General features: G+C 34.5%; 1 protein-coding gene across 8 annotated transcripts in view; it reads left to right on the top strand.

The window, feature by feature from the left end:
* ZPB (zona pellucida binding protein) overlaps positions 1–22505 on the top strand; it is a 149222-nt gene that overhangs the window by 53329 nt on the left and 73388 nt on the right. For all 8 annotated transcript variants that reach the window (XM_011759390.2, XM_011759389.2, XM_011759391.3 and 5 more), the window contains 2 exons: positions 8737–8955; positions 21675–21751. In XM_011759390.2, the coding sequence (XP_011757692.2) occupies positions 8737–8955; positions 21675–21751 (296 nt within the window). The remainder of the gene's footprint in view (positions 1–8736; positions 8956–21674; positions 21752–22505) is intronic.

Raw genomic sequence — 22505 nt, 5'->3', positions numbered from 1 at the left:
GTCTTCTTATTTATCATTTGTGGTTCTCTTCATTTGTTTCCTGGATTCAAGTTACTATATGAATTTTTTTTTAGCCCAATACAGCTTCTCTCACGCACCTCTTTTGTGTTATCATTGGCAAATATATATATATTTATGTGTTATAGGCCCAATTTATACATTATGTATAAATTCTTCTGTGAAATTGCTTTTAAATCAGTAAAAGGGAAAAGAGTAGAAGAAATGCATAGTTGTACTGTCTTTTTGATTACATAATTACCTTAATTGGTGCACTTTGTTTTTTTGTGTGTGTGGATTCAGATACTGGCTGGCATCACATTTTTTTATTCTGAATGACTTCTTTTGGAATTTATTTTAAGCTAGGTATGTGGCAAATATTGCTAATTATTTATCCGGCCAGTTTAAATCTACTCTTGAGCCCTCTTAGTATTTTTACTTTTCATCTCTTGCATTTCCATTTCATTCTTTTCTGTAATTTCAGTCTTTATTTATATTCTGTATTTGATGTGATTTTATAACCATATCTTCTTCAATTTTGGTTTCCTTTAATTCTTTTAACATATTTATAATGAATTATTTGAAGTGTTTATTTTTTTTAATCCCACATCTGGTCACTGTCACAGATAGTTTCTGTTGCTTACCTTTTTCCAGTATATGTCCTGTTTCCTTACGTGTGTTGCAAATTTTTGTCAGAAACTTCACATTTTAGATAATATAGTTATGTGTTTCTTAATGATGGGGATATGTTCTGAGAAATGTGTCATTAGGCAGTTTTGTTTTGTGAACATCATAGGGTATACTTATACAAACCTAGATAGTATAGCTTACTACACACATAGGCTACATGGTATGGCCTTTTCCTCCTAGGCTACAAGCCTGCACAGCATGATACTATATTGAATATTGTATATAGTTGTAATACTGTGGTATTTGTGTATCTACACATATCTGAATATTATAAAGGTAGACTAAAAATAGGATATTATCATCTATGGGACTAAGATTGTATATGCAGTTTGTTGTTGACCAAAACATAATTATGCAGCACATGACTGTATATTGTAGCAACTCTGAGGTGAAGTTGCTGGGTGAAGCCTCTGATGTGTGTCCTTGAAAGATGCAGCTTGGGTGTACCCACAGCAGTTTTGGCAGGGCCGTCTCTGACTGTCTCTTTTCTGAAACATACTCACTCAGGTGACTGATCTATTGCTTTCAACAGTGCCCTAGGAAATAAATTGCTTTACTGATCCAGTTAAATTTAGGTTTCTTGAAGTATTAGTTCTTTAGGTCAGTGTTTGAGATATGTTCTGATCCCAGTATTGCTTCTCCCAGGTGACTCCTGTGTTGCTGTCTGGCCAAGTTGTAGTTTAGCTTATAACTCCAGTGAATCTGTGAATCTCGTCTTAGTTGAGCTTGTCTACACTTACACGCAAGTGAAACCAGTTCCTTTGAGATTCAGAGCTTTCTGTTCTGCAGCCTGGTTCTCTTCCCTGGGGAAATTCTCTGAGCGATAGCGCTGAAGCTGAGGCTGGGGACAGTGGTGTGCTTCTTTCTGGGTGACACCCTGCTTTAGGAGCTGAGCACTTGATGTAGGGGTAGCAGGAGCCCTAGGTATCATCAGCTTACAGTCCTGATGTGGAACCCTTACACCACGAATTGGGGTAAGGGTGATGGAGGACTCAGTATTCTCAGTGTTCCTCTACCTAATTTAGAGCCTCTGTCTCAGGAGTTGGGACTAGGTGGAAGAAGGTAGCTATCACCTCTCAGCCAGATTCACCTGGAACTTAATAAATTCAGCAACACGGAGCTGGGGGTAGATGAGAAATGCTGACATCCTTCCTTTCCCGGGAGATAGTTATTAACTGAAAGCTGGATGGGGAAAGAACCCTATGTTAGGCTGTAGAAATCTGGAATGGAGTGTCTCTCTCCCTCTCCTTGAGCTGAGGGAAGGGAGGAAGGGAGCAGGTCTTGGTTCATATGCTTTCTTCAAATACTGTTTGATATGGTTTGGTTGTATTCCCACCTAAATCTCATGTTTAATTGTACTCCCTAATGTTGGGGGAAGGACCTTTTGGGAGGTGATTAGATCATGGGGGCAGATTTCCTCCTTGTGCTTGTGATAGTGAGTTCTCATGAAATCTGGTTGTTTGAAAGTGTGTAGCACTTCTCCCTTCACTCTCTCTTTCTCTCCTGCTCCATCATGGTAAGACCTGCTTGCTTCCCCTTCACCTTCAATCACGATTGTAAGTTTCCTGAGGCTTCCCTGCCATGCTTCCTGTACAGCCTTCAGAACTGTGAGTTAGTTAAACCTCTTTTGTTAATAAATTACCTAGTCTTAAGTAGTTCTTTATAGCAGTGTGAGAACGGACTATTACACTATTTTTACGGACATTCGATAGACTTCTTTGAATAAATGTTTATTTTTTCTATGCCCTTAGGACAATTTCCAAAGACTGTTTAATGGTTGGTTTTTTTTTTTTTTTTTTTGGAGACGGAGTCTCGCTCTGTCGCCCAGGCTGGAGTGCAGTGGCCGGATCTCAGCTCACTGCAAGCTCCGCCTCCTGGGTTCACGCCATTCTCCTGCCTCAGCCTCCCGAGCAGCTGGGACTACAGGCGGCCGCCACCTTGCCCGGCTAGTTTTTTTGTATTTTTTAGTAGAGACGGGGTTTCACCGGGTTAGCCAGGATGGTCTCGATCTCCTGACCTCGTGATCCGCCCGCCTCGGCCTCCCAAAGTGCTGGGATTACAGGCTTGAGCCACCGCGCCCGGCTAATGGTTGTTTTTAAAAAAGAATTTATAGCAGCTTTGTTGGAGTTTGCAGAGCTCCTCCAGCTGTCTAGTCAGAAGTCTGTCTCCTACAGTTATTTTTTTAGTAGTAGTCATTACTTTATTCAGTTTATTTCTTCTTGCACAAATTATAATAATTCATATTATGAATAATTTATTTTCTCCTAGAAATGGTTTTAATCCAACTCTCCAAATTCATTGACATGAAGATATTTATAGTGTTTTATGTAGTCATTTGTTTTTTCTTTATATATTAAATTTTATAGCTTTTATCTATTGTTTAATTAGTACATTATTTGATGTTTTTCTTATGTATCATGGATTTTACTGTCCTTCTACCTGAATTATAATTTTTTTAATATTTCTCAGGGATTCATTCCTTCTTTGGTTTTTCTTATTCTCTTTCCCTAGCTTGCTTTCTTGTGTTAACCTTGTTCTTTATGTAGACTCTTGAGTTGTACAATTAGCTCATTTATTTTCTTTTTATTTTTTGGGTAAATCTAGTTAAGACTATAAATTTACTTTTTATTACTATAATTGCATCCCACAATTACTGATATGTTTATCATCATTTCTAAATATTTAGTCATATCTACTATGATTTATAGTCATTTATTTAGTATTTTATTTGTTTAAAAATATTTGAGGGATTTTTGTTGTTGATTTTTATTTTGATTTTTTTGTGTGTCAGAGAGTGTGGTTTACATATTATAATATTGAAGTTTTGGATTTTGTTGACTTCTTTCAAAGCCTCCTTTTGATTATTTTTATTTCTGGAATGCTAATTAAACATATTTATTGGCCAGGCGTGGTGGCTCATGCCTGTAATCCCAGCACTTTCGGAGGCTGAGGAGGGCGGATCACAAGGTCAGGAGTTCAAGATCAGCCTGGCCAATATGATGAAACCCCGTCTCTACTAAAAAAAAAAAAAAATGTAGCCAGCTCAGTGGCAGGCGCCTGTAGTCCCAGCTATTCGGGAGGCTTAGGCAGGAGAATCACTTGAACCCGGGAGGTGGAGGTGGCAGTGAGCCGAGATCAAGCCACTGCCCTCCATCCTGGGAGACAGAGCAAGACTCCATCTCAAAACAAACAAATGAACATATTTATTAGGATTTCTTAACTTATCATTCAAAACCTTTAGCTTGTCTTTCATATACCAGAATCTTTAAATGTGGTGTATTTTAGGTACTCTCATACGATTTACCAAATGTTTCTTCAGGTATGTTATGTCTGCCATTTAGCTTATGTATTTCACTTAAGTTATTTATTTTTTAACTTTGGTGATTTTTTTCTTTTTATTTCAATGACTATATTTTCATTCTCCAATATATTAGACCTTGCATTTTTATAATCCCCACTTGTTTTTGGTCATATTCACCTGTTTTTGTTTTATAATTTTCTGTTCTTAATTTATTCCTTTCTTTAACATTTTGAGGATTTACATTTTTACATTTTATTATATTTTAATAATGTACGTATACTTCTTTGTATCCTTACCACCAATAAAATAGGTTTTATTGCTCTTTATATAGTGGGTGTAAAAAAACTGTATCACTTATAATTTGCATTTTCCTTAATACTGTTATCTTTGAGCATCTATTTATATATGTTCATTTTCCCATATAAGATTTTCTATTTATATATTTTGCCTATTTTCCTGTTTTTGTGCTCTTGTCAATTTCTAACAGTACTTTGACTATAGATCAGTGGTTCTCAAATTATGGTCTGTGAAACTCTGGGAGTCCCTGAGACACTTTCAAGGGATCAGTAAGGTGAAAACTAATTTAGTAATTATACTAAGATTTTATTTGCTATTTCTACTGTGTTGATATTTGCACTTATGGTAGGTAAATTCCTGTCACCTATTTAGTAGAAAGCAAGGCAGTGGCCTTGAGCTGTACTGGCAATTGAATAGCTTCTTAGTTGAGACGCTGCTGAAAACAAAAGTCAGGTTAACAAGGAAGAAAGTGGCAGAAGTTTATGCATGTGCTGTACCTATCATGCTGGAGAGGCCTCAATTCAAAAGTATCTCCTATTGGTACCTTAGGGGCCTTGCTTACGTAATATTTTAACAAACAGTCATAAATCCAATTTAGTGACAAAACAAAGGAGAGAGCAATTCCAGTCTTCTAAAAGGTTAGAAAATGTGGGATGATAGTAAAATCTGTTCCCAGATTCCTTTGGTGCCTGCTGGTGCTTTCTCTGGACAGATTAGCAAACGTTATCTCCAGTAAGGAAGGATTGGTGTCCTGCCATTGGGCAAATGGAGGCTAAGGCCTGAATGGTCCCCTCCATTTTCAGCGTCTTTAACCTTACAGCCCTCAATATTTGGGGGAGAAATACTTTGTTTTTCTTCAGTCCCCCTTTTACAGCTTTAGTTTTAGAAAGTTTTACATATTAAAGTCCAAGTTGGTAGCTTTGGGGAGATTTGGGTTAGAGGTTCTAATCTGGCAAAGGGGGAGAAATAGATTGAAACAAGTAGAAAGCAACAAATTGGGTTCCATGTCTTACCGAATGAGTCTCTTCGTCTTGAGAGTAATTAGCTTAGTTGAACAGATGAGCCTAATTTCAGGAGGTGGTGTTATAGGTGAATTTTTTTCAAATTTAGTCTCTATCTGGTATAGGCACACTGGTATTTAGTTGGCAGCATTTTTATGGAAAACACAGAAAAACAAAAATTAATATCTGGAGCAGTCTGCAAACTAGTCTTTTGAGTTTGGAGGGCAGTCAACTGAGAATATTTTAGATTTTGACTCAAAAAATTTCAGTTGGGATGGACAGGGAGTGGCAATTTGATAGATTTTCCCAGATTGTCGTTTGAATCGGGTTCCACTGAACTTTCTGTACATACATAAGTTGTTGTAGTGATTTCTCCAAAGTTTATATCAGGTTGTCTAGCATTAACTTGCAGGACTTTAGGAAAAGCAGTTTTGATGTCTAGGGATTTAGAGTCAGATGAGTGAGTGGGAGAAATATTGGAAATTTTAGTCTGGAGAGTCATAGTCAGATATTGGAAGAAACTAAAAATTCAAGATTCAGCCTAGATAATTTTTTAAAAACCCTCAAAAGCAAATGGACAAAGCTAGAATCTAATAACGAGCGCACTATAGTTTTTAAATTTTTCTTGAAACATAATTTTTCTCTCTCTGGTCACCTGTTTCTACCAAAGATCACAGTGAGTCCAGTTTTGTTGTAAAATAAGTTTTAGCCTCATTATGGTTGGCTTGATTAGTTATATAAACTGTAGTAAGGCCGGATGCAGTGGCTTACACCTGTAATCCCAGCACTTTGTGAAGCCGAGGCAGGTGGATCACTTGAAGTCAGGAGTTCAAGACCAGACTAGCCAACATGGTGAAACCCCATCTCTACTAAAAATACAAAAATTAGCCGGGCATGGTGGTGCACGCCTGTAATCCCAGCTACTTGGGCAGCTGAGGTGGGAGTATCACTTGAACTTGGGAGGCAGAGGCTGCAGTGAGCAGAGATTGCACTGCTGCACCCTAGCCTGGGCGACAGAGCGAAACTCCATTTCTAAATAAATAAATAAACTGTAGAAAAAATAATGATTGACCTTATTATAGGCTCTTTTAAAGTTGGCTTTGCTGGAACTTGTCATAAGGAAAAGACTTTTAAAATACTCTCCAGGTTAGGAAGTCAAGCCATGGACTCAACCTCAGATTTTACCTGTAGTACTTGAGTGAATTTTTTTCTTGAAGTCCCCAAAGTATTTAGAGTATTCTGCACTTCTCAGAAACTGATATTTTTTTACCTACCACAAGGCTAGTAACCCTGTAAAGGAACCATGTAGACAGCGTACTTGGCCAGTTTTTCCAAGAGATTAATTGGATCCTAGTTAACCTTTAGTTCCTTAAAGCAGCCTGGTCATACCTGAAAATGTGACATCCCAATCAAAGCCTTTGTAATATGTGTTTTTAACTGTGTCTTATTATGAAAGGAAACAGATTCTTATTAATGTTATGCAAATAACTATATTGCCATAAAATAAAAATATTTATGGTTAGTTTCTCAATTCAGAGGAAATCAGAGAGAAAGGTAAATGTTTTGATTTTGCTAACAAAAATATACTTTACTCAATTCCTGCAAACTATAAGTAGCTTAAAAAAAAAAAAGCTTTCTCGACTCTGGAAAAAGAAACAAAAAATAATTAGCAATGTTTTCAACAAAAAGTCATTAAAAATCATTTTAGTCCTGCATCAGTTGAGTCCCACATAATTCTTTTTCTGCTTGATATTAGATTAGCAATTTTATGAGTCCAGTTTTTAAAATGGGAGTTATTCAAATTCTTAACCAGTCTAATCGTGTTATCTCAGTGATGTCAGAAAACTGTACTTAAGTGTATTTAAAGTCTATTCCATGAATCTTCTTGAAGACACTTTAGGATTTGCAGAGAGCTTTTGAAGAAAAAACAAAAGCAACAGAATAAAGCAGTAACACATCCAGAATGTTTATTAGGGACCAGTTCTGCAGGCACTTTTGCCTAGCAACTCCAACAATCTCAGACTCCCAGAAGGCGGAAAGATATTCAGTGCATCAGGTGCTTAAAAAGACAGTTTTATCGTGAAGAAAAGGATTCCTGTCTTGTGGAGGGAAGTGTTTACCAGCCAAGGGCTAATCCTGCAAGCAGCCTCCCACCTGCAGCGTTAACTCTTTTATGCACATAAGCTGATCCTGAATTGTTGCTGGTTTGTGTGTACTTCTGCTGGATGCTCAGAAGAGTATACTTTTGATACAGTGTTTCAGAGAATTTGGGGGATATTTTGACTTAAATTCAGACTTAGTTCTATTTCAGGAAATACCTTCATATGGGTCAGATTTCTGGAGAGAAAAAGTTTTCTTTCTTTGTCCCCAGTCATACTGTGACTCACTACAGTTTCCAGCTCTAACCCTTCAGGTTCAGTTATTCTATGTGATATTTGTATATATTACATATCTTTGATATTATAAGTCATGATATATGTATGTATATATGATAAATGTGTACCTACGCTGATGGATGAATCAGTACAAAAAGCATGTTAGAATTCCTGTTCAGAAATGAAACCTATAGAGGTTTCCTTAGCAATTAGAAGCTGTCTGGTCTCTACTCCAAATACAAAGATGGACGATAGCTAACTATGTGTACTTAATTTTAGCTTAAATGTGTAGGTAGGAAAGTAAACAATGACTGGGTGCACTTCAGTGTATGCAGGAAGCTTTTCCTGAGCATAATCCAGGAACAGGCAGGGAAGTCTCCCTTGTTGGACAGAAGTAGCAACAGAGCGCCCTGTTTTGGAAGTTGAACTTTTCTGACTTTTGGTATTGTAGTGAATTTCTTTTCATTTTTATTTTTCTTGTGTCATTTCAGTGAGAATTTGGGATGGTTGAAATATATATGTGTGTGTGTGTGTGTGTTCTCAGTTCCAGCTGTTGTACTCAACTCAATAAAACTAATTGTGTATCTATTAGAAACGTATTTTTGAATATTGTTCATAATTATATGAATTTAATTTCTTCCAAGATAAATATTTAACTTAGAGAAGTGCTGTACCTGAGTTTGAGCAGCATAGTGTTGAGGTTAATAGAATAGGCTCTGGGACCAGGCTCCGTAAGTTACAATCTTAGTTTTGAAAGCATAGGCATTGGACATGTGACATAATCCCTGCCTCCCTCAATTTCTTTATGACAGATAGAAAATCTTAATGATGCTGAGAGATTCAAATGAGTCACTATTTGTAAAGTGTCATCATAGTATTTGGTACTTAGATAAGTGTTGGTACTTAGATAAGTGTTGGTACAAGATAAGTGTTGGTGAACTAAAAATAAATATAATTGTATCTAAAAACATGTGCCAAGAATTTATAACAAGTAATCATATTTCTTAAATAGTTACAATATGTTTGAATTATTTAAGTAACCATTTTTTGTCTTTCTCTTCTTAATTTTTTACAGCTTATCGTGAACCTCATTATTATTATCAGTTCACAGCTCGATATCATGCAGCTCCCTGCAACAGTATTTATAATATTTCTTTTGAGAAGAAACTTATTCAGATTTTAAGCAAACTGCTTCTTGACCTTTCATGTGAAATTTCCTTACTTAAGTCTGAATGCCATCATGTTAAAATGCAAAGAGCTGGTTTGCAAAATGAATTGTTCTTTACATTTTCAGGTAAGTCTATACGATTTATTAGAAAAGCAAATGGAGAACACATAACTAAGAGTTAAAAAAATGTTGTTAATTACTCACAGCATTTTTACAATATAAACACTATACATCTGAATATATTTTGTTCTCTACTTTGACTTAGTGCTATTAACCCCTCAAATAGAATTCTGCTGATTCATGTACTAATGAAAAGTTTGCTCTCTCAATAACACTGTTATGATAATTTACTGTAGAGTGGAATTTAGTGTAAGGAAAGTCATGCTATTTAGGTTTAATGATTTAATTTGTAAAATCATCTTATTATAAGATGGGTTAATATCATAGACCAGAGGAAACATTCAGCTTAGTATGCTTTTCTTGATAATGTGGAGTAGAGGCCCAGTATTTTCTGGAAAACAAAGAATTGGACTTTATACTTATACCTTTATATTTATCTTTATATTTATAATGGTTTATGAATGACCACTTAGGAATACCCACCCATGTGTTTTTAAGAGGTCCCAGTGACAGTAGGGCACCCCTCCCCTTTCATCACAAATGTTATTGCTTGCTAGTTTCCTACCTCCTTTTTTAGTGTTTTTTTTTTTTTTTAAATCATTATTTATCTGCTATCAGAGTTGGGTTGTATTTAACCATTTCCCCAACTTTCCCTTCTGTTTCTTTTTTGGCCATCTAGGATTGAAGTTTTAGAAACACAGTTGAGAGGCATGAAGCTTTAAGGGGAAAAAACAAGAGAAGTTCAGCCTCATTTTCTGTCTTTTATCTCCTTACTTTTCTCCTGTCTTCCCTTCTTTTCTCCTCTCTTTCCTTCTCCTCAGCCCTCCCCTCCCCTCACTACTCCTTTTCCCTTCCCTGCCCTCCCCTCTCTCTCCTCTTCTCCAGAAATACATTGAGAGTTTTTCTCCAGCCCCTGGGTCTGTCTAATAGGTAGATCAGGTCTTAGAAAACCTGAAAGTGTGGCTCTCTTCAGGTTCAGCACTTTGGGAGGCTGAGGCAGGTGGATCACTTGAGGTCAGGAGTTTGGGACCAGCCTGGCCAACACGGGGAAACCTGCCTCTACTAAAAATACAAAAATTAGCCGGGCATGGTGGCGTGGGCCTGTAGTCTCAGTGACTTGGGAGGCTGAGGCAGGAGAATCACTTGAACCCAGGAAGCTGAGGTTGCAGTAAGCCGAGATCATGCCACTGCACTGCAGCCTGGCTGACAGAGTGAGACTGTTCAGAGAAAAAAAAAAAAAAAAAGCTGAAAGTGTACTGGAACTTATAAAAGAGATGATATCCAATAGAAATGAAGCATTATGAGACTTGATTTGCATTTCTCCAAAGGCAAATGTTGTTGAGCATCTTTTCATGCGCTTATCAGTCAGTTGTGTATCTTCTTTGGAGAAATGTTTATTCAAGTCCTTTGCTCAATTTAAAATTGGGTTTGTGTCTTTTTGGTGGTGTTGTAAGAGTTCTTTATATATTCTGAATACTGTATTCTTATTAATATGTGATATGCAAATATTTCTTCCATTTTATAGGTTCTTTTTTCACTTTCTTAATAATGTCCTTCGATACCCAATTGATTTTAATTTTGATGATGTCCAATTTACCTGTTTTTTCCTTGTGTTTCTTGTACTTTGGGTGGCGTTTCTAAGAATATGTTGCCAAATCTGAGGTCATCAAGATTTACTCCTTCTGTAGTTTTAGCTATTACACTTCGGTCTAAGATTCATTTTGAGCTAATTGTGTATATAGTATGATGTATGGGTTCAGCCTTATACTTCATATTTTGCATATGGCTATCTGGTTGCCCGAGAACATTTGTTGGAAGAGACCATTTTTTTCCACATTGAATCGTCTTGGCAACCTTGTTGAAAGTCAGTTAGCCATAAATATATGAGCTTATCTCTAGACTCTCAATTCTATTGCATTGTTCTGTATTTCTGTTCTTATGTCAGTATACCATTTTGATTACTGTTTGATTTGTGGCACTTTGGAAATTGAGAAGTGAGAGTCCTCCAATTTTGTTCTTCCTTTTTAACACTGTTTTGGTAATTTGAGATTGTTTTTAATTCCATATGATTTTTAGCATCTCCTTCTCCATTTCTGACAAAAATCACCATTGGCGTTTTGATAGGGATTGCATTGGATCTGGACATAGCTTTAGATATTATTGCCACCTTAACAATATTAAGTCTTTTAATCTGTGAACACAGGTAGCTTTGCATTTATTTAGAACTTGTTTAATTTCTTTCAGTAGCATTTTACAGTTTTCAGTGTATAAGTATAGTGCTGTAACTCTTGACAAATGTATTCCTAAGTATTTTATTATTACTGATGCTATTATAAGTAGAATTTTCTTAATTCCCTTTATACTTTGTTCATTGCTAGTGTATAGAAATACACTAGGTTTTTTAAAAAATGGATTCTGCATCCTTGATTGAATTCCATTGTTAGCTCTGATAGTGTTTTTGGTTTTGTTTTGTTTTTGTGAAATCTTTAGTAGTTTTTGTATAGAAGATCATGTTGTCTGTGGATAGCAATAGTTTTCCTTCTCCCTTTCCACCCTGGATACATTTTACACCATTTTCTTGCAAAATTGCTCTTGCTCGAACTTCTAGCACAATGTTTAGTAGAAGTGGCAAAATTGGCATCTTTGTCTTGTTCTTGATCTTAGGAGGAAAGCTTTCAGTCTTTCACTGTTGAGTATGATATTTGCTGTGGGTTTATAATGAAAGGATTTTGTATTTTGTTAAATACTACTTTTGTATGAAATGAGATTATCATGTTTTTTTTATTTTCACCCTGCCTTCTATTAATGCGGTGTACTCTATTTTTATTGTTATATTTTCAACAACCTTTGCATTCCTGGATTATACCCTACTTGGTCATGCTGTATTCTTTACCATACTACTGGAATTGGTTTGCTATTTTTTTATTAAGAATTTTGCATTCATAATGGATATTGGCCTGTAATCATATAATTTTCTGGCATTGGTGCCAGGGTAATGCTAGCTTCATGATATGAGTTAGGAAATGTTACTTCCTCTTCTATCCTTTTGGAAAAAGTGAGATGAATTTTATTTAATTCTTCTTTACCTGATAGAATTCATTACTGAAGCTTTTGGATTCTGGGTTTTTCTTTGTTGGCAGGTTTTTGATTACTGATTCAAACTCTTACTTAGTTATAGACCTATTCATATTTTCTGTTTATTCTTGAGTCAGTTTTGGTAGTTTGTGTGTTTCTAGCAATTTATTTCATTAGGTTACCTAATTTATTGGCCTACAATGGTTTATAGTGTTCTCTTGTTATCCTTTTTATTTCTGAAAGGTAGGTAGTAATGTCTCTGCTTTGATTTCTCTATGTGAATGTTTGTCAACTTTATTGCATTTTTTCCAAAAACCATTTTTTTATTGCTTTTTCTCTTCTCTAGTTTATATATTTTCTACTCTTTATTATTTCCTTCTTTTTGCTAGCTCTGAGTTTAATTCATTCTTTTTCTAGTTTCTTAAGGTGTGACATTAAGTAATTGATTTGAAATCTTTCTTCTTGTTAAGTATAGGTGTTTACTTACACCCATACATTTCCTTCTGAGTACTGCTTTAACTGCAACCCATACTTTTTGGTAAGTTGTATTTTCATTTTCATTCATCTGCAAGTATTTTCTAACTTCCCTTACACTTTTTTTTGACCTGTTTGTTATTTAGAAGTATGGTGTTCAATTTCCACATGTTCGTATACATTCTAGATGTCCTTCTGTTAAGGCTTTCTGATTTCTTTCTTTTTTGGGATAGAAGTCTAGTCCAAATGACCACCAGGATGGCTAAATAGTAGAAAGAAGAGATTTATTGTGACATCAACTTGCAGTTTGGGAAGATATGATCTTTGGTGTGGACTGAAGGCACTCTGTCTTCCAAAGGGAAAGGGTCTGTATTAACAATAGGGTCTTATGTATTCAGCTTGTTTTGGGTAAAGCTATAAATATTTATGAGGGGGGTTGAACACATGTACAATGGGTAGACATATATGTAACTTACGTTCCATGTTCACTTTGGGGTGGGTTTTAGCATTAAAACGAGGTAGAATTTGGCTCTGTCTATTGAAAGGCTGACTATAAAACACAAAGAATTTGTTCAGTCTCTATTAGCTTGCTGAAACTGGCTTAAGGCCTTCAGTTGCCTTTCAGGAAGGAGTTCTTGTAAGGCAGATTCTCTGTCCAGTCAGAATTTTAGTGGTCTCAGTTGTAAATCAGTTAGGAAGGGAATCTGGCAATTTGTCTGATAGCTCCTGTTAAAGGGTTTAGCAAGGTGTGTTTGCATGCGTGTGTGTGTGTGTGTGTTTTGTAGCCATAGAAATTTAGGGAATTGACATGCCAGCTGAGCCCTGAACCTTTAGCTCATAGCTAATTTTTGTTTCCTTAACCTTGGGGTCCATCTTAGTTGATAAAGGAGCATCTATTTTTGTTTCTCAGATTACAGAAGCTACTTTATATCATTTTCATCTTCTTATACTTACTGAGACTCTTTTGTGGTTACACATATGGTCTACCTGGAGGAATGTTTCATATGTACTTGTGAAGTATGTGTATTCTCCTGTTGTTGGGTGGAGGGTTCTGTGTATATTGTATAGATCTAGTGTTGTTCAAGTACTCTATCTGCTTATTGATCTTCTGCCTAACTTTTATATTCATTATTGAAGGTGCGGTATTGATGTGTTCCACTATTATTATCTGCTTTTCCCTTCTGTTCTGTCAATTTTTGCTTCATATAATTTGGGACTCTGTTGTTAGAGGCCTATATACTTATAAATGTTATATGTTCTTTAATACATTGGCCCTTTTATCAAAATATAGTGCATTTCTTTGCATATTGTAACAATTTTTGACTTAAAGTTTATTTTATCTGATGTTTGTATATAGATCTGTTTATATTTTTTGTTTCTTCTTGAGTTTTGATAGTAGTGTGTTTCCAGCAATTTGTGTATTTTATCTAGATTTGATGACTATTTGCACAAAGTATCTTTTTTCATCCATTTATTTTTAATCCATGTTTTTTTTGCTTTTGCACCTAAAGTGAATCTTTTGTAGACAATAGTTAGATCCTGCATTTTTATCCATTATGTCCACTTGTGCCTTTTAATTGGTGTCTTTAAATTAAGCCACTTACATTTAAAATTATTACTGATAAGGGAGGACTTACTTTTGCCTTTTTGCTATACATTTTCTATATTGTGTGGGGTTTTTTTACATTAATTGACTATTTTTAGAGCAGTTTTTACTTTACAGAAAAGTTAAGCAAAGTATAGACACACACATTTTTACATGCATATTTGTATGTAAAAAGTCATTAACAAACCCAAGGTCACTTTTTCTTCTTTGTTTCCAGCTTTCCAATTTTGTGTATTTTACAGATATCTCTGTGATTATATTATGAAGTTAATTTTGGTTAAAGGTATAAGTCTAGATTTATTTGCATGTGGATATCCAGTTGGTCAAGCATCATTTTTTAAATGACTATATTTTCTCTTTTGAATTGCTGTCTTTTCCTTTGTGAATGATCAATTGAGTATATTAACATGGTTATATTTCTGAGATTTCTGTTCACTTATATTGGTCTCTGTCTGTTCTTTCATCAGTACTATACCGTCTTGACTTCTGTAGTTTTATAGTAAGTCCTCTGTATTTATAGTCAGTCCTCTGTATTTCTTGCCTTTAATAATGTGTTGGCTGTTCTAGGTCTTTTGCCTTTTCATGTAAATTTTAGAAGCAGTTTGTAGATAAGCACAAAATATTTTATTGATATTTTGAGTGTCATTGAGTTTAAAGTACATATCAAGTTGGCAAGAACTGACATTGTAACAATAGTGGATCTTCCTATCTATGAACATGGAATATCTTTTTATTTACTTAGGTCTTTGATTTTTTATCAGAGTTTTACAGTTTTCCTCATATAGACTTTGTACTTATTTTGTTATATTTCATTTTTGTTAGTGTAGTGGCATTGCATTGTTTTCAAATTACAGTTGTTTATTACAAGTACATAGGAAAGCAATTGACTTTTTAAAACAATTTTTAATTGTATAATTTTAAGATGTACAACGTTTATATACACACATATGTACACATTAAAATAATTACTGCAAGTCAAGCAAACTAGCATATCTATTATCTCACATCATTATCTTTCTTTCCATCTCCAACCCATGGTAAGAGCATGTAAAATGACTCTTCTTGCAAGTTTTTAGCATATAATACAGTATTATTAACTAGAGTCCTCATGTGGTACATCAGAACATTAGATCTCTAGATTTATTCATTCTTCTTAACTACAACTTTATTCATTTTGATTCACATCATTACCACGACCCCTGCCCTGCCCCTGGGTAATCACCATTCTACTTCCTGATTTTATGAATTTAGTGTTTTTTTTTTTTTTTTTTCCTTAAAGTGAGATCATTCTGTATTTTTCTTTCTGAGCTTGTATTATTTCACTTAACATATGTCCTTTAGGTTCATCTGTATTGTTGCAAATGGCAGGATCTCCTTTTTTAAGGCTGAATAATATTCCTCTGTGTGTGTGTGTGTGTGTGTGTGTGTGTGTATAATGCATTTATTTATTTATATTTATCCAGTCATCCATCATTGAACACTTAAGTTATTTCCATATCTTGGCTGTTATGAATAATGTTGCAGTGAACATGGGAGCACAGATATATGTATGAGGTTGTGGTTTCATTTCTTTTGGATATGTAGTCAGAAGAGGGATTGCTTGGTCAAATGGTAGTTGTATTTTTAATTCCTTTAGTAACTTCTATACTGTTTTCCACAATTGTTGTACCAATGTACATTCCTACTAACAGTATACAAGGGTTCTAGTTTCTCCACACCCTCACCAGTACATTATCTCTCATCATTTTGACAGTAGCCATCCTGACAGGCATGAGATGATATCCTATTGTGGTTTTCATTTGCGTTTCCCTGATTATTGGTGATGTTAAGCATTTTTTCCTTTTTTTCTTCTTCTCCTTCTGGCATTATCATTTTGTATATTATTCAACTTATGTTATTATTCCACAGTTCTTGGATATTCTTTTCTCGTTTTTTTTTTAAAATTATGTTTTTGAGAAATTTCTACTGATGTGTTTTCAAGCTTCGGTCTATTTGATTCTTTCCTCCAGCCCACTGATGGGCTCATCAAAGGCATTCTTCATTTTGGTTAAAGTGATTTTGATATCTAGCATTTCCTTGTGATTCTTAGAGTTTCCATCTTTCTCACTACATTATCCATTCTCTTCTTGCATCTTGTCCCATTTTTTCCATTAGAACTCTTAGCATATTATTCATAGTTATTTTACATTTCTGTACCGTAATTCCCAAATCTCTGCCATATCTGAGTTTGGTTTTGATGGTTGCTCTGTTTCTTGAAACTGTGTTTGACTTTTAGTATGTTTTCCATTTGTGTGTGTGTGTGTGTGTATGTGTGTGTAAAGCTGACCAGTATGCACCAGGTAGTAAGAAATTAGTTAAATAGTTCTTTTAGTGTGTGATAGTTCTGTTTATCTGGCTAGGATTTGGGCTTTGTTTACTGTTTATTGTAGTACTAGAGGCTACATTTTTTTTTTTTATCCTCTTGTTTTTGTCTTTCCTATGGTCTTTGGGTAATATGGAGACTTTTTCTTGAGTAAGACTTGAAATGCTTTCCATTATAATACCATGGCATTATACGGAACTCTGTAAATATAGTGGTAATATATGCATGTATGGGGGGTAAGCATCCTGTAAGTCTGTGATTTGCTCTGTTTTTTCAGAGGGCCTGTGTCCTTTGCCTGAGACCTTCACAAGCGCTTCTCTTTCTTACTTTACACTGAGAAGGCTAGAGAGGGTTTGAATTTGGTATTTCCCTTCCCCCAGGTCATTGAGGCTCTGGTAAAAATGAAACTTTGTTAAGCTATTTCTCTTGAGGCAGGGTTTCCAAAATACTAGTTTTACTTCAGATGCTCTTGTTGTACTTTGGTTTGGTTTACTTCCAACTGGTTACTTTTCTCCTTCCCTTTGCCAGAAGCACAAGGAGATTTTCCTCCAGTCTTAACCCTGAGAACCTGTTGGGTTTCCTAGACATAAAGCTCATGAAAGTTTGGAAGCCCTCCCCTGCCGCCCAAGAATGTGCCCCATTGCAGTTTTAACGGTGGAGCTTGTCCACCCTGAGCTTCTTAGCAATTATAATTTAAATTATCCTGGTAATGGCTCCCATAGCAGGCTTCTGCTCCTGGTAAGTTGTGATTCTCTGTATACACCTATCTGCCTCTACATTTTTGGAAGCTGCAGTTTTCCCAGTAACCTCAATTTTCTGATGGGTCTAAGAAAAGTTGCAGATTTTTTTGTTGTTGTTGATACAGGCCTGACATCTGACAAGTTCCTTAGATGTCAAATAGAAACCAGAAATTGTCTCATATCTTTTTTTTGTTTGATTATCCCTGTTACTACCTTCTTTTGTGTTTAGTTATTTATAGAGTACCATTTAAATTTCCTTTTCATTTCATTTTATTAATATATTTTAGTTACTTTCTTGGTGGCTAACCTGAGAACTGCAATTAGAATTTCAAACTCATAAGAAGCTAGTTTGAATTGATTCCAGCTTAGTTATAATAGTATTCCAAAACTCTGCTCCTGTGAAGGTCACTCCTCTATGTTGTCCCTAATTACATTACTGTATATTGTGTATCTACTAACATTGATTTGTAATTATTGTTTTATTCATTTGTCATTATTATCATATAAAAAGATGAGTGATAAAGAATAGTGACTTTTATATTTATCTATATTTACCTTTTATGTTTACCCAGATGTACTCCTATGTAGTTTCTTTTGCCAATATTCTTTTTTTGTGTGTAGTAACAAGTTACTATCTATTCTTCATCAGCTGTTCATTTTTGGAAGACCTTAGATTCTCCTGCATTTTTGAAAGCTTGTTTTGCCAGATACAGGATTCTTGGTTGAGTGTTTTTATTTCAGTTCTTTAAATATATTATCCCACTGCCTTCTGTCCTCTGTGGTTTTTCATGAAAATCTGATGTTCATCTTATTGTGGACACCTAGTATGCGACAAGTTACTTCTTTCTTGCTGCTTTTAAGATTCTCTGTCTTTTATTTTAAAAAAAAAATGGTTGCCCATTTATTATAAATGATACTACAGAAAATACAGATATGCTGGCAGATGGAAAAGATGCACAGGGCAAGGCATGTGGGAAGGGGCCTGGAGCTTACGTGATCCCTTTGGGCATGCCACCACCCAGTATCTCTGCATGTTTAGCAACCTAGAAGCTCCTGTCTTTGATTTTTGAAAGTTTCATTATAATTTGTCTCAGTGTGGGATTCCTTGTGTTTACCCTATGTGGATTCTATTTATCTTGTATGTGTTTTATAAAATTTGGGGAATTTTGGCCATTATTTCTTCAAATACTCTTTTTACCACTTTCTCATTTTTCTCTCCTTCTGCGACTCCCATCATGTATATGGTGGTACACTTGATGTTGTTACACAGATGTCTTAGGTTCTCTTCACTTAAATTTTTTTTCTTTCTTCTCTGACTGGATAATTTCAGTGAACTATCTTCAAGTTCACTAATTCTTTTGCTTGCTCAAATCTGTCATTGAAAATGTTTAGTGAATTCCTCATTTCAGTTGTTACAATTTTCTGCTCCATAATTTTTATTAGATTTTGTTCTGTAACTTAATTTTGCTTTATTGATATTCTCTATTTGTGAAGGCGTCATTTTCCTTATTTTCTTTGGTTCTTTGTTCATAATTTTCTTTAGCTCTTTAAGCATATTTAAGATAGCTGATTTAGCGTTTTTGTCTAGCAAGTCCAATGTCTCTTTCCTCAGGGACAATTTCTATTATATTTTGTTCTCTGTGAATAGGCCATACATTCTTGTTTCTTTATATAACTTCTATTTTTTTTTTAAAACTTTACATTTTAAAATATTTTAATGGATACTTTTGAAATCAGATCCTTCTGCCTGTTCAGCGTATTTGGTTGTTGCTTGTGTGGATTGTAGTTGTTTGTTTTATAATTTTCTTCATCTTTTGTCATATCCTCTGAAGTCTGTCTTCCATTTACTTGAAATTTTGTTACATATTTAACTTTTGAATTCTTTTTAACCTTTGTGGTCAGCTACTGACTTAACAGATATTTTCTTAAATTCTGTGTTGAAGTCATCATTTGTTGACTTTGCATTCACTTGGTTGTTGTAAACATTTGATCATTTTCTGGAGTTCTGACAAAAGTTGATTCTGGCCATTTTTGTTCATTTTTTTTTCATGTTTCTGTGGAAAGAGGTGGCCAGCAGTTTTCCTCTCTGCTATTTTCGCTGGAGTCATTGCTATCTTCTTTATTTTTTAATCTCATAGAAAACTTATCTTACAAAAAGCTAGGTGATTGTATACAGGATGAGGTTAGTCAGCTAGCCTAAAGAGGGGATATGCAAGAAGCTCAGGAAAAGATAGCTGATGCAGACAACATGAGTGTCGTGTGGTTTGCCTGATACGGTGGGGATGGATGTAGTGTCTGTTGTCTGTTAACACCATTAATACTGGATTTGGGCTGAACCAGTCTCCTAGATATTTGTTACTTTAGCCATCTTTTATGTATACTGATTCTGAAAAGATAGATTAGAAAATACCTTGTATTTCTTTTGATTCTATGTTGTGGTTTCTGACAGTTTTGCATTAGTTTCATGAATAGTAGATCTTAATGAATTTTTAAAATTGCCTTAAACTTTTATAAGGATTCAAAAGTAAGAAAATTTTACATCATCATGATGATTCAATCTCATAATCATGTTATGATGCATTGGTAGACTCAGGTCTGCCACCTTCTGAATTACTTTGTGGACAATCCATTCAAAAGCTGTACCTTAGGTGTATAATATTTAAAAGACCTGGCTACAGTTTACTAGTGCTTTTCATAACTCTACGCATGTTTCTTTTTTTTTCTTTTTTTTTTTTTTTTTGAGACAGAGTCTCACTCTGTTGCCGAGGCTGGAGTGCATGGGCATGATCTCAGCTCACTGCAACCTCTGCCTCCTGGGTTCAAGCGATAAAATTTAGAGATTTAACTTTTCTCGGGCCTGGATTTAGATAACTTCATTTTAAAAGGACTTAAGGTAAAAATAGAATATAAATAAAACCTTTTCTCCCCCAAGTCTGTGACCCTAGTTGGACCTCTGTCTGAAATTAACTGATCTAATTTTATAAAATCACTAGGTTGAATTTTGTTGTCTGTAATATTGTATAGTACCTCATAATATCAATTCAGATGGCAAGAGTGAAGTTTCACACCATGTATGGGTTTGGGAAGAATTTGAAAGAAATATGTTGAAACAACAAAATAAAGATTTCCCATTATTCTGGGAATATACTCCACGTATATTCATACTTTTACGATCAATTTTATGATCTTCATATCAATAGTTGTCCATCAGACATATTTTACATGACATACTAGGTAAATGTTGGTAATATAGAGTAAGGATCCCTCTTCAAGATTGTATTATGGTAAAAACAATATGCATATAATAATAGTACAACTTATGTAAATACTGTAGAAGAGTTACCAAGTGTTTTATGGGTTCTGAGGAAGTAAAGATGTTATTAAGGAGATCAACAGTTAAGGAGGCCCGTGAAAAATTACTGGTGTTTTGAAAGAATTCTGTGGAAAATGAACAACTTAAAAGTCATGTACACAGGCATCATAGAGCAATATTTGGAGTCGAATAGCGAATGGATAGCATACAAGTAGAGTTATGGGAAAAACAAAATTGTCAAGATCAGTAGTAAATAAATTATAGAGATTTTGGTTGCTGAATTGAAGTATTTGGTTTTAAACGTATCCTCATAACTGGAAAGGGTGACAGAAATCACATTATTCAGCCCCTTGTTTTACAAATTAGAGTAGAAACCTCAAATGTTATTTTACATTATACCTATGTTTATTAGTAGACCTCCTATAGAACTCAGGCTAGAAATCAGATTTCTTTCAATGTATTTTTTAAGTCTTGTAGTACAATAGGAACATTTCTCAGATGATCTTGCAGAGACAGTACTCATTTCTACATTGCTAAATTCAATGGGATTTTGTTGATTTTGTTCACTTATGTATCCCAAGCCCCTAGAGTAATTCCTGGCACACAGTAGGCTCCTGGCAATTATTTATTAAATAAATGAATGTGTGTCTGAATATAAATATTCATCATTTTAGTTACCATGGCCGCTACTAAAATCCAACCTCATTTCCCTTTCCAGTATTGTGATCAGAGTTTATCCTACCTCTATCATTTTGCAGCTAGAGATTAAGAATTGAGATAAATGACACACAGTATATTATATAGAGTTAAATACAATATTGAATGAATGCACATAAATGTATACATACCTATACATATGTATGTTATTAAAATTGAAATAAATCTGTTGCTCAGATTTTACAAAATCAACAGCCGAACATTATCAGGAAAGTTGATTAATTCTTAAGTTCACTGAAGAAATAAGGTTGTCCTGATTTATAGAAAGCAAATTGTTGACTTAGTTTTTTGCTAAAAAGAGTCATTTAGCACTAGGAAAATTGCTTAATATTTTAATGGAAGAGAAATATTAGAATATCATTTCATTTTTCAAAAGCCAATTTAAATATTGTAACAGAATACATTATACCCACGATAAAATATAATATATTTTCTCAGTTTCATCTCTAGACACTGAAAAAGGACCCAAGCCATGTACAGACCATAATTGTGAACCTTCCAAAAGACTATTTAAGGTATGTTATGTGAGGCTGGTAAAAGGAAAAAAAAAGTTAAATGAACATGCCCCATGAGTAAGTAAGCATCCTAGCTATTTATAAAATACATTGAATCCCCACAATTAAGGATTTCAACAATAAAAATAAAACTTTACCCACTAATAAAAGATAAGACGTTAATAGAATTTATCTTTATAAAATACTTTCAAATTTAGCCTTTTGTAATGGGTTATATGAAGAATAATGGTTTTTCTATTTGTTTTGCCTTATTTGCTATTGCTAATTAATTTATAACTATTATTCAGATAAAATACTGTCCATGTTACCATTGTCCATCATAAATAACAAGCAAATTTGAACCATCTTTATAATCTATTTTCATATTGCTTTGCTCTATACCCAGCATCTTGTATCTATGCTTAGGATGAAAATGATGCTATATCTTCTAGAAGCAATTTAAATTAGTTGTTTTTTACATTATACTTAACATATTGTTCATGTTCAATAAATTTGTGACAATATTTTTCTATGCCTAATTATAATTTACTGACCATAAACACATTGTAAACAGTAATATTTTTAAATGTTTGGCATATATAATTATTTACATTATAATGGTTGTAAAGTGTTTCTACTAAAGGTATAAGTATTGTACACAGAGATCGATATCCATTATTTTTGCCTAGTGAAATTGACAAGGGGATTATTTCTTAATTTGTACTCAGTAAGCCTCCTAAAATGTAGCTTCAGTCAGGAATTCCCAACTCCTTGG

Source organism: Macaca nemestrina, chromosome 4, assembly GCF_043159975.1.
Source record: "Macaca nemestrina isolate mMacNem1 chromosome 4, mMacNem.hap1, whole genome shotgun sequence".
Taxonomy (NCBI): Eukaryota; Metazoa; Chordata; class Mammalia; order Primates; family Cercopithecidae; genus Macaca; species Macaca nemestrina.
The sequence above is the reverse complement of the archived record's forward strand: the minus strand, read 5'-3'. Positions and strand labels throughout refer to the sequence as shown.